The sequence below is a fragment of the Tenrec ecaudatus genome, chromosome 7 (genome assembly GCF_050624435.1).
Source record: "Tenrec ecaudatus isolate mTenEca1 chromosome 7, mTenEca1.hap1, whole genome shotgun sequence".
NCBI classification, from domain to species: domain Eukaryota; kingdom Metazoa; phylum Chordata; class Mammalia; order Afrosoricida; family Tenrecidae; genus Tenrec; species Tenrec ecaudatus.
Genome location: NC_134536.1, coordinates 17770333 through 17783366, shown reverse-complemented (window position 1 = coordinate 17783366; position 13034 = coordinate 17770333). Strand labels below are relative to the sequence as shown.

Here is a 13034-nt window from a genome sequence, read left to right as displayed (position 1 = left end):
CCATGAGCCTCAGTCCCGTCAGCGCGGCTGACCTCCTTTCCAACGGCCATTTCCATGTCCTCTTCTCGGTCACCCTCCTCTAGCACCTGCCAGTCCTGACCATATCTGACCAGAGCCGATTTAGGAGATGCCCCCGAGAAACAGCATCACCCCCCCACCACCACCACGCACAACCCACTGCCATTGAGTAAATTCAGACTCACGGAGTAGAACTGCCCCATGTGTGTTTATGAGGCTGTGGCTCTCCTCGTGAGTAGAATGCCTCATCTTTCTCTCTAGGAGAGGCTGGTGGGTTTGAACCGCTGATCTTGCTATTCGCAGCCAAACACGTGACCCACCAGGCTCCCTCGTGCCTAGTTAGGAGCTGGGAACTGGGTGGATTTGGTGTCTGTGTCCAGGAAGTCTCCCATGGCGATGACCTCACAGCACCCTTGAGAGGATGCTGTCCTGAGGATTGAGGTGAAGGGTCTGGCCACTGTCGGTGAAGGCGTCCTCTCGCCAAGTGCACGGTGCCTTGCTGACATGCTGGGATAACTTGAGAATTTCCAGCCTGATTTCACTCTGACCCCAAGCCTTCCACTAGCGGGGTGGGTATGGACCATCTTTTGGCAGCAGATAGCCAGGCCAGAGCCCTGCACCCAGAGGCACTGAGACACAGCCTCCTGTGACTTCTTCAAGACAGATGGGCCTCTCAAGAGGCACCAGTCCCTGATTTAAGGACACGGTTACTGCCTCCCCATGTCCTTCTCTCTTGCCTGTAGCCCAAGCCCACCTTGAACATGCATCTGTTTTGCCTCCTCCCTGTGCTTGAGCTCTCTGGCCCCACCTGACTGAACGCCGGGGTCCCCTTCGATGCCCTTCCTCGGCGCACACCTGTTGCTTCAGAGCCAGCTTGGAAGCCAACTGTGGTGGCCTTCACACCCCCCCGCCCCAGTTGATGTAGATTCTGGAGGGCAGCCCTGCTGGAGCTCAGCACCATGGCCCTGAGGGCGGACCTGTGCATCCCTGGGAACCCAAGCCTTTGGGCTCTGCCAGCTGGGTGTGTTCAGTGCTAACCTGAATGTGTGATGGTCTCCAGAAAGCATCTGGGTGTTTGTTTTTTTCCCCTCAAAGGTCCCTTTCTTCCTCTCTCCCTTTTTTTGTGGGTGGTAATGTCTTAGGTCTTTACTGACAGTGGCCAGCCAGGAAGTGTGAATCGGTTCCTTGGAAGAGACAATGACATTCCCTGCTGGATTTTGAAAGAGGAGCCAGGCCATCTCTGTGTGTCCCATGGCTGCTTGGCATGCACCAGAGGGAACATCACCTTGCGTTGACTTTGCTCTGTTTGCCTGGGCCTGGCATTGCCAGCCTTTTATTAATTAAAAACTTGTTTTTACTAAATCATTTTGTTGCAGGCTCTTATAGCTCTTAGAAGAATCCATACATCAATGGCATCACGCACATTTGTACATCTTTTTCCATCATCATTTCCAAATATTTTCTTTCTACTTGAGCCCTATCAGCTCCTCTTTATTCCCTTCCCTCCATCCTCATGAACCATTGATAATTTAAAAATTATTTTTATTTTCATGTTTTATACCATCTGCTGTCTCCCTTTACCCATGTTTCTGTTGTTCATCATCTTGGGGCAGGGCAGGAGGGGTGCGTTGTATGTCGATCATTGTGATTGGTTCCCCTTTCTCCCCCCACCTCTCCATACCCTCCTGGTATTGGTAGTATCATTATTGGTTGGGGGTAAAAAGGTCAGCCCCTCACTCACAACTAATCACGGGTTCAATAGGTGCAACTGTACGGTGTGTGTGTGTGTGTATATATATGTTTATATTAAAGTCATTGAGAACATGAGAGATAGAAATAATGGAATCAGACACATGTCATGGTAGCACTGCTCACCTCAGCCCGCTTGCTCAGTGATCCACGTAGAGATGGGAGACCAGAGGGCAGGAGAGAGGGGGAGGGGAAGGAGGACAAGGGGAAAGGGAACAGGGGATCGAGTATAGAGGAGAGAGGATAGGGGAGTAGAAAGAGCCCAAGGAAAATCTTTATTGCTGACCAAGGCTTATATATCTTTGGGGGGCGTGCAAGCCCACTAATTGCAGGTGAAGACATACATCACAGGAAGGGGTTGCACTATAGGTTATACAGCAATGAGAGGGGGACAATCTAGGGACATATATATATAAGAAGGGGAGGGATTGGGGGCACACATGTGACAAGAAGGGCAGATCCTAGATTCAGGATGGCAGCCTAACTTTGGATGTCACTGAGCAGGTTTGACCTATTCTCTGGCTCTCCATGGAAACCATTATCAGTAGGGTGTAAACTCCATCTACAGGGACCAGACTGATGGCCACAAGCCTTTAGGGAAAAGTAGCCCATTGTCCTTAATGGCAGGGAGTGGGCCCCTCTTGTGCTGGGACCAGACAGTAGTCTGGCAACTGAATGCCTTCAGGGAGGTAACTTGACAATCATTTACCATTAACTGCAAGCAGTGTCCTAAGTGTAACATATATTTGCTGGAGATGACTTGGGAGAAATCTTTGTGTTTCCCACAGTTGGTCCTGAGGGGTTTATCTGTCCTGAACTCTGTGTGTTTCAAGCTCTTATCTGTACCAGTGCACATGCTCTGGTCTAGACAGATTTGTAAGATAGATGGTGGAGGGTAGGCAGCATTAAAGAACTAGAGGAATGTTGTGTGTTCTGTTGGTGCTATGCTGCACCCTGTTCCAGCCCTTTATTGATGACATATAAATACCACAGTCCTGAGACTTAGTTACTAGGCCCCACTGTACAACCATGAGGGAGCCCCGATGATGCAGAGGGTTAAGCATTAAGCTGCTAACCCAAGGTCAGCAGTTCAAACCCACCAGCTGCTCTGAAGGAGAAAGATGAAGTGGTCTCCTCCTGAGAGATTTGTAAGGGGCATTTCTACTCTGCCCTCCCGGGCCACTCCCAGTGAGACCAAATGCAGTGACAGCGGCTGGGGAGAGTCACTGAGAAGGTAAGGGGCTGAGGTATCCTGCCCAAGTCACCTACGTTGTCAATGGCGGAGTTGGGATGGGACTTGGGCCTCCTTTCTCCATATACCACACCCCACGCGGCCCCACCTGAGGGCTCTGGTCACCTGGGGGGAGCTGGAGGGATTGGGTGCTTGATGCTCATGCTGTGCCAAGGTCACCCAGATCCCCCAAAGGCGGTGACCTCCTGAGCTACTGTAAACCAGGGTGGGACACAGGACACCATTGCTGCCTACTTGTCATCTTCTTTTCTTTATAACCATTGTCTGGAGAGATCTCTTCTCTGTTCAGAGATAACTGATTGCTAACATGAGTTGCAACATGCAGGGCTGTAGGGAAGGGGAGAGCCTTGGGGAGGGGAGGCTTCCCTGGTGCCTCATCCCACTGGCTCCCACAGGCGGGGGGCCAACTCCTACCACTGGTGCTGAGGGGAAGGGGTTTCTGATGGAGGAAAGCCACACCTTGCTTGGCTCTGAGTTCTGCGGCATGACCCCCCTGTTCTTCCTTCTGCACCTCTCTCTCACTGGGGACTTCATGCCCACCCACGTCCATTCCATCACTGCCCCCACTTAACCCACCCCTGACTGTTCTGCCACCAGCCAAACCCACTGTCCTCTGGACCTGCCTTCTCAATGTGCACTTGACACCCACTGTCTTGCAAAACGGCAAAATGCCTTCAAGGTTGGCTCCTTGAAGGTGGATTGGAAGTGATAGGAGCTTGTTTGGAACAATGGCATATCCGTTTTGCTCTACCCTCATCGGAGTCGTCTATGACTAGGACAGTTCCATGGTCCTCCACATGGCCAACCTGCTCATACCCCCTGCTGTTTCCCCCAACCCCCACCCCCAGTCCGATCTTTGAAAGGTGAATCTGACCATGTCTTTTCCCCTTACCCCAATGGGCCTCCTTTCTTTGGCAGCTCTGGGAAGCTAACCAAGAGCCCTGGGGGGTGTAGTGGTTACTCATTGGCCTGCTAACCACAATGTCAGCAGTTCAACACCACCTATCATTCCTTGGGAGAAAGGTGAGGCTTTCTATTCACTTAAAGAATTACAGTTTCTTAAAAAGCCACAGGGAGGTGCACTTCTGGCCTGTCCCATGGGGTTGCTCTGAGTTGGAAGCAGCTCGATGGCAGCAGGTTTTTAGTTTGTTCCGCAGGATGCTGGCACACATGCAGAGGGAGGGTGCTGGGACCAGAATGTCATGTGCTTATTCCATTTCAGTTCAGTTTGCTTCCTGATTGGAGGCCCCCCACCCTAACTCCATTAAATGATGTGGCCCATTCCTGAGGGTCCCCCCAGCCCTAAAATAAAGCCTGTGGTCTTCATTAGCTAGGCTCACCCCACTCCTGTTTGCCAGGGCCTGTATGTCTCAGTCCACCCCATCCTTACTCCCCGGCTAACCTAGCCCCCTGGCCATCCTGAACCTCAGCCTTGCTTATTGTTTTGTTAAAGTGCATCTTCCAGGCATATGAGAGGTGAATACATTAAAGAGGAAGGATCTGATGTGTTTTAAAACATCAGTTTGTCCTCTGATCCTTGATTGACAGCCTTGGGAGGGACAGGCCTGAAGGCCTGAACTACATGAACCCCCAGGCCTATGGGGTCTTCTCTCCTTGGGCTTCCAGTGGGTCTGCTGTTGGGAAGTTTGATGACCTCCATTTGTCCTTCTGTGTACAACTCTATTCCTTCTGAAAACTTCCTGAATCTTCCCTGGCTCCCTGATGTTGGAATATCTTATAATGATATGCTTAAGGGTCCACAAGAACCCCTTAGAAAGCGAAGACAAATTACCAGTGCAGAGTTGATCTGGAGTTTTAGCAGTATAACATTATTTTATTTACATGCACATTACCAAAACAAACAAACAAACAAGCAAGCAAACACCTACTATCAAGTTGATTCTAATTCCTCTCACTGCCTTTGAGTTCATTCTGACTCCCAGGGACCCTGTCAATCAACTGCTTGTCAATCTTTACGAGAGTAGAAAGCCTCATCTTTCTCCTGAGGAGCAGCTGGTGGTTTTGAACTGCCGGCCACAGGATCAGCAGCCCCACACCTAGAGCACCACCACCTAAGTGGAACATATTTAAAATGCAATCGTAATGTTGAGTCTCAGGCAGGTACAGACTCCATATGCTTCCCATTAGAAAAATCTAATCAAAATGTTAAATGAGGTATGAACTGTACACACAGTTGCCCAACCCAGCTCCCCAGGAGGGCAGGTTCCTCTCCTTTGGCAACAGAGTTGACATCTGGAGTCAGCAGCTCCCTTTCGGCTGACTCAGTCTCCCAGAGTGCCTTGCCGTAAGTCATCTGCACAGACTTACAAACCTGCTCTTTGGCCTCTTTCTCGTTCACCTGTGACGAGCAGAGCTCTGCCCGATGCTCGCCTGTAACAGAGGACTGAGCCTGGGGTGGTGATGGGGCTCTTCCAGCATGCTTGCCTACTGGAATTGAAATCCTTTCATAGAGCGCACACAGCCCCAATTCTTTCTCTACTTCCGGAGCCAATTTCTTCCAGCGGCTCAGAGGCAGCAGAGAGCAGAGGCTCAGCTGTTTCTTGGGTGACGGTTCAGAGAAGTCCTGACAGGCAGATGGAAACCACAAGCCAAGTTTTAGCGTCTACGCTCCTAGTCCTGGCTGATGGGGGAGACACCCAGGGACCTGGAGAGACTGGAGAGCCCTGGGCTCTATTTAAAACCTAATGACTCAGAACAGCTAGGGGGAGGAGCCCAGGCGTCTGCCTTCTGGGGACTTTGGAAACCTAGGTTTTCCTGTGAGCATGCCTTCCCTCTGGGATGGTTAAACAAACAAACAAACAGCCTCACTATTATCGATGCTGGCTCATAGTGACTCTGTAGGGCCTAGAACTGCCCCTATGGGTTTCTGAGACTGTAACTCTTTACAGGAGTAGAAAGTTCTTTCTCCTGAAGAGCAGTTGTTGGTTTTGAACTGCTGACCTTGCAGTTAGCAGCCCAATTTGTAACCACTTTGCCACCAGGACTCCTCAATGGATAGGAAGGCTGTATATATCTATATCTATCTATCTATCTATCTATCTATCTATCTATCTATCTATATAGATATAGATATAGATATAGATAGATATAGATATAAATAAAGGCCTAAGACTTGCCCACATGTGAGTTGCGTGTGTGTATGTGTACTTTGATTACATTCCTGCATCTGGCATTATGCAGGGAGGTCTTCGGGGTGCTGGAAGGCATCCGTGTGTGCTCTGTCCACATCAAGTGTGCATGGGGATCCTACTGGGCTCTTGCTGGGATGAGGAAGAGAGAGAAGAGGGAGGTTATACAGATTGCTACAGATGGAAACTTCTGGATGCATCGGTTTGCTGGGCTTTTCTTGACTGGAGTTACCTAGATGGGTCTCTTTGGCCTCTCAGGGCCTCTGCTGAACCCGTCCTGGGCCCCGTGCTGGCCTCCGTTTCACATCCCACCCTCCGTCCACTTGCACCGTCCCTTGACTGGGCGGGCCTGTGGACTGGACACGCTCAGTGGCTTCCTGCGGGCAGTCAGCTTCAGGGTTCTCCAGGGAGTTTCTTTCTTAGTGGCTTAGTCTGGTTGGCCCTTCACAGGGGACCCTGCTGGTGCAGTCATTCTGCGCTTGACTGCAAACCAAAAGGTTGGTGATTCGGATCCACCCACCGCTGTCGGGGCGCCTGCTGCTGTCAAGAGGGCAGCTTTAGAAGGCCCATGGGACAGTGCCACTCTGTCCTTCAGGTTCGCACGGAGTTGGAATCCACTGATTTGGTGGCTTCTCTTTGGTCCTTAGAAGACTATACAGCTGTCAACCCTGGCCTCCCTAAAGGACCCTGTTCCCCACCGGTATTCCTCACCCTGTGCTTTTAAATATGCACAGAATGGGGTGCTGGGGTGCAGGGGCACAGGACACATGGGGAGAAAACACAGAGATGCAGCACCAGGAGCCCTAGGATGGGACTGGTCCCCGCTCCCACCCCGGACCTGGGCTGTGAGAAGTGGGCCCTTAGTAAAGAGCAGGGTGGTCGCCACCCACAAGTCTCCCTCCCCTTCCCGGGACCTGCCATGGCCAGGGCCCTGTGTGCGGCGCTATCTCCTGCCTTTCAGGAGAGACTGTGCTTGGTGGCCTCTGCTCCTCCCTTTTCTTCCTCCCTCTCTTCTCCTTCCCCTTCTCTTCCTGTTCCCCCACCCTTCCTCTTCCCCTTCCTCTGCCCCCTACTTTTCTCTCCCCTTCTTTCCCAGCCCCTCCGTGGACACGGGAGTCACTTCAGGCATTCAGCATGGTTTACAGCTTACTCAGGGGATGTCTGTCCTTCCCCCTTAGGAAGAAGAGATGCCCAATGTGGAGATCGACATTGACGACCTGCTGGACGCCGACAGCGAGGAGACCAGAGCTTTAAAACTACAGGTCAGTCGCTGCTCTCAGACTCGCCAACCGCCTCATGGCGACTGCTGCCATGTACTCAGGCTCCCGTGCTTGGCATGAGTGGATGCTGCCCACGTCGGGCACTGGCTGCCCCACACAGGGACGTGCTGGGTGCTGCTCTGGATGGTCTCTGGCAAGGAAGCCATCCTGACCACCATCTGCCCACAAAGAGCGGTTGACCAGTTTGGAGTTGTATCATTCATGGAATGAAGTTCTAGACCCTCTTTCCCAGAGCCCCTTTCTGTGTAGTAAGAGGTTTTTCTCTTTGAGGATCCTCACGTACAGCAGTCTAGTACTGTGCCTTGGCCTCAAAACTCCACAACCAAGCTCTGCCATCGAGTCGATGCCCACACATAGTGAGCGACCTCATAGGAAAGGGTAGAACTGCCCCGTGGGTTTCTGAGACGGGAGTGCAAAGACCTGTTTTCTCCAGAGGAGTGCCTGGTGGTTTCGACCTGCTGACCTTGCAGTTAGCAGCCCAACGTGTAACCACTATGCCACCAGGGCTCCTGTCCTTAGTTTAGACTCGTGAAACCTTCCCCTTCCCAGAGGGAGTCAGCTCTGCATTAGGGAGCTCTGAGGCCAGTTGACCTCTGACCTGCTGTTTTCCTTAATGCTCATGGGTAAATACTGTTAGTCCCCCAGAGGCAAATGATCATGTAAAGCAATAAAAAGGCACATGTTAACGTATGAACGTGTTTAATGGGCTAATAAGTATTAGCATCCATAAGGTAATGAACAGACTGTATTTAATAGTTTTTTTTTTCTGGTGGCAGGATGACTTGGAAGACAGTAACATCTTAGTTCTAATAGGTTGGTTTAAAAAAAAATTTTTTTTTAATGAACTAAAGCAAAGTGGCATCTGGTTAATGCAGTGGCTAAGACTGCTAACCTAAGGGTCAGAGGTTCAGACCCACCGGCCGCTCCGAGGGAGAAAGATGAGGCATAGGCCTTGCATACCCTGTCGGGCAGGTCTCTGACCTAGAGGATCCTTAGGAAGTGAAATCAACTTAATAGTTATATAGTTTTTAGTTCAATAGAAAATGGAATCTCCTCAATAAAATGATTTAATTTTAAAAGACAAGAAAGTGGAATGACAGAAATGTTTCTTAAAATGCAGGACTTGAGAGGGAGGACCTGAAGCTGTCTTCCAGTCCTGGTGCCCAGACCCACAGGGAGGATCTGAGGCCAATGGAGGTGGTGTCACAGCTGGAGAGTGGCCTGACCCTGGGCAGACCCTCGTCCCTTGTCCAGTGTGATTGCTGACACCTCTCCCAGACTGCCCAAACCTTTAGGTATATTATACAGCCTAATGCGAACCAAGTTGGCAGCTAATTAGGAAAGGGGTGTGTGTGTGTGTGTGTGTGTGTGTGTGTGTGTGTGTGTGTGTGTTTGCTTGTTCCTAAGAGTAAGGCATTCCTGCCTATTAAAGATACAACTTTTCTATTTCCAAACGACCAGCTGGTGCTAGAATAAAAAGAATGATTCTAGCACGCCCATCTAAAAGCTTGGATTACCTTGTTTAAAATAACACTATAAAGATCGAGGTGATACTATGATTTTCAGTTTTACTTTTAAAATGATACTTACTGGAAATAATAACACTGACCTTTCGTATATTTAATCCTAGGAAGCTCTCGTAGACTGCTACAAACCAACAGAGGTAAGCAGACCTCTCTTTCTAAATGTCATGTTGGAATGTGTTCTTTATTAAATCATGTTGTCTATTTTTAAAGTTAAACCACAATAAGTGGGCTTGATTTTCCGTATGCTAAGTAGTAATTATTATTCTCCATGAGTGCATGCATTTGAATAGTATTAATTTCATTATTTCGAGGCCTCAATATGTTTGGCTCAGGCTAATGAAATTGGCTATGTCGCTTGCTCTTATGTCAAAACCAAACTTCCAAGGTCGTGGTAAAAGGATTTGGAATTGTATTAGTTTAAAGTTGGGCCTATATGCCCAGAGACTACATTCTATTAGGTTATAGAAATGGACTTGAAAAAAAAAACACCAACAAAGTCATATCTCTCTTTCAGTAGAATTCCCTTTACTGGGAGGAGACCTTTTATGCTCGGTTTGGATATATATTCAATGCACAGATACGAGTGTGGAAAACAGTATTAGTCTGATCAGATCAACCATTCATTGTAGAAATAAAAATATTAGGCAAGCAGGTATTTTCGGCGAGAGTCTGGTTGGGCAGGTTTACAGGGATGCCTTGTGTTATCATAGCCAAGAATGGTGATGGGCATTGCCAGCGTATGATGTGGAGGAGGGACTGCTGACGGGAGGGAGACCGACTTGTACATGCGCTTTATTATTTATTGTTCTTGTTCTTTGGATCTCCTCTGACGCAGAGGGGTTCATGTCGATTTTGGGGGTGTCTTTGCTTCTTAGAGCTGCTGTAACAGAAGCGCCACGGGTGGGTGGGTTGAAAGAACACAAATGGGTTTGCTCCTGGGCTCAGAGACAAGGAAGTCTGAAATGAAGGTGCCAGCTCCGGGGGAAGGCTCTCTCTCTCTCTCTCTCTGTCTTCTCTGAAGGCAATTCCTCTCCATGTTCATAGACCTGGTATCCCTCGACTCCGTGCCTGTGTCCATGTGGCATGCACTGCCCCCCTCATCCCTGCTTCTTCCTCTGGGCATACACGACTCTGTGTATATCTCAAAAGTGAGATGGCTGAAACATTCCTGACTAGATGGATCTCATTAACATAACAAAGACAACCCTTTTCCCAAAGGAGATTACATCCACAGACTGAGGGATTCAGATTGCTTTTGTTCCAACAGAGTTGTCCTGCCTTCACTAGCCAGTGCTGGGTCCTCAGCTGGGAACAGAAGTCCCTCCCCCCCCACCCCCACCCCTCTGCAGAGAGCTTCAGAGACACGGAGGGACATGAAAGGACGGTGATTGGACGATGTAGAAGAGATGAAAAAACAAAACAAAAAAAACAAGGAAGGTGCTGTCAGCCATCCACAGATGAGTTTGAAAAATGTTTCCAAGAATGGAATTGCAGATTTGACTAATGTATGAAGTGTCATGGAGAGTACTTTGAAGGTGATATGGTTGCTTTGTAAACCACATTTTTATGGTTTTATGGTTATGAAAACAACCATTGTTTTCAAATACATAGCTTTGAAAAACAAAATCCATTTTGGGGGGTACTCCTTCATATAAGAGAGAGTTTTATATCAAGAAAACATCTGAGCACAGGCCAACGCAAGGACTTAAATCTGATACGAGTCTGTAAGTCCCTCTTCAGACTCATGGAGCCACATACCATGATGCAGAACACAGGAAGCTCACAGGCCGGTGGGTGCAAAGTTGTGTGGATCCAATGGCAGGGTAACATCGCAGGCCTCCAGCAGCTCTGAGAGAGAGAGAGAGAGAGAGAGAGAGAGAGAGAGAGAGAGAGAGAGAGAGAGAGAGAGAGAGAGAGAGAGAGAGAGAGAGAGAGAGAGATAGATTGCGGTGATGCTACAATAGAGCTGACTTAGGCGTAGAAAAGGGACGCGACTTCGAGAGATTGCAAGAAGAAAAGAATCAAATGGCTCTCATTTGGAGATCATCTGGACCTGAAGGCCTGCAGCAGCCCCAGTGAGCGTGGTCAAAATCAAGGGCAGGTGGTGGGGCAGCCAGATGGGAGAGGCTGTGTGAGCACCATGTTGACGGGCTGGCTGCCTAATTAGCAGTTCACAGAACCAATCAGGCAATAAGGGGGAGGTGACGAGAAGGGGGGTTCCCCAGACACTGGGCCAGGGAGGAAAGCGACAAAGAGGCCCGTGGGAGTGGACTTTGTCCACAGACTGGTGTTAGTCCCCACTTCCCTTACAAAGCTTCATCTCAAATGCTTCCTTCCTTAATCTTCACCCTGCACTTTCATGGTTGTCCACAGAGAGCACCCACATGGACAGAAAACGCATCTCCTCTGGGCCCAAGGGCGTCTGCCTAGCCTTCTGCCAGGGGCATCGCCCGCCTGCTCAGTCTGTGGCCTTTGAAACGTCTCGCTCTCTCTTTCTTTTTTAATCATTTTATTGGGGGCTCGTACAACTCTTATCACAATCCAAACATCCATCCATTGTATGTCAAGCACATTTGTACATTTGTTGCCCTCATCATTCTCAAAACATTCTTTCTACTTGAGCCCTTGGTATCAGCTCCTCATTTTCCCCCCTCCCTCTCCACTCCCTCCTCCCTCATGAACCTTTGATAATTTATACATTATTATTATTTTGTCATATCCCTTCACCCACTTTTCTGCTGTCCATCCCCCAGGGAGGAGGTTATATGTAGACACTTGTAATCAGTTCCCCCTTTCTACCTTACTTTCTCTCCACCCTCCTGGTATCACCACTCTCAGCACTGGTCCTGATGGGATCATCTGTCTTGGATTCCCTGTGTTTCCAGTTCCTATCTGTCCCAGTGTACATCCTCTGGTCTAGCCAGAGTTGTAAGGTAGAATTGGGATCGTGATAGTGGGGGGCAGGAAGCATTTAAGACCTAGAGAAAATTGTATGTTTCATTGTTGCCACCCTGTACCCTCACTGGCTCCTCTCCTCCCCGTGACCCTTCTGTAAGGGGATGTCCAGTTACCTACAGGTGGGCTTTGGGTTTCTACTCTGCACTCACCCTCATTTACAATGTTATGCTTTTTTGTTCTTTGATGTCTGATACCTGGTCCCTTCGACACCTTGTGGTCACACATGCTGGTGCGCTTCTTCCATGTGGACTTTGTTGCTTCTGAGCTAGGTGGCTGCTTGTTTACCTGCAAGCCTTTAAGACCCCAGATGCTATATCTTTTGATAGCCAGGCACCATCAGCTTTCTTCACCACATTTGCTTATGCACATATCTGAAACGTCTCTTTTTAATAGTTGAAGGTGCAGACCTCCTATCTGTCTGTCCACGTGTTTGCCGTGTTCCTGTAAAGTACAGGTGGCAGCGTGACCAAAGCCTGGAGTGGCCGTGCCTTAGGACTTCATGTAGAGGGACCAAGACTGCAAGTAGGAGGCCTTTCAGGGTTCCCACCAGCTGCTAGACCATTGGCACGCCAAGCTCTGGTGTTGGTGAGGTCTGGAGTACCTGATGCCGGGAAACGCCCCTTGCTTTTTCCAGTCAGGACTGCTCCCTCCCTTGTTAGGAAGGCAGGCCTCATTTGTTGGCAGAGGCACCCTGGTGACTTCATGCCACTGTTCAGAGAAGTTTGGAGTTGACCATGGTATACTGGTTCTACTCCCATCAGATCTCGGTCCACCCAGCAGATTCTCCTTGCCTTTAAAACGATGGCCCGGCATCTGTCTGTGTGGATGGGCATGCAGTGTAATCATGTCCCTGTCCCTGAGCTGATGGCTGGATGGGGTCTCTGCTCATTGAGCTGGAGATGGTGCACACCGGCCATTTAAAACCCACAGAAGCTCTGGGGGTGGCCGCGGGGCACGCGGCTGGCATTGGGCTGTGTTCTTTTTATTCCTTTGTTGGATAAATGGGTGTTTAACATCTGTCTAAGTCCTGGTGCCTGGGACTTGGCAGCAAATGCTGAGTCCATTTTTAAAACAACTCCTTCTGTCTATGGTGTTCTTTGCT

At 49.5% G+C, this 13034-nt stretch overlaps 1 protein-coding gene across 1 annotated transcript in view; it reads left to right on the top strand.

The window, feature by feature from the left end:
• Window positions 1-13034, top strand: part of PPP1R14C (protein phosphatase 1 regulatory inhibitor subunit 14C) — an 85091-nt gene that overhangs the window by 51837 nt on the left and 20220 nt on the right. Inside the window, exons 2-3 of the mRNA XM_075553885.1 lie at window positions 7347-7430; window positions 9079-9111. Of these exons, the coding sequence (XP_075410000.1) occupies window positions 7347-7430; window positions 9079-9111 (117 nt within the window). The remainder of the gene's footprint in view (window positions 1-7346; window positions 7431-9078; window positions 9112-13034) is intronic.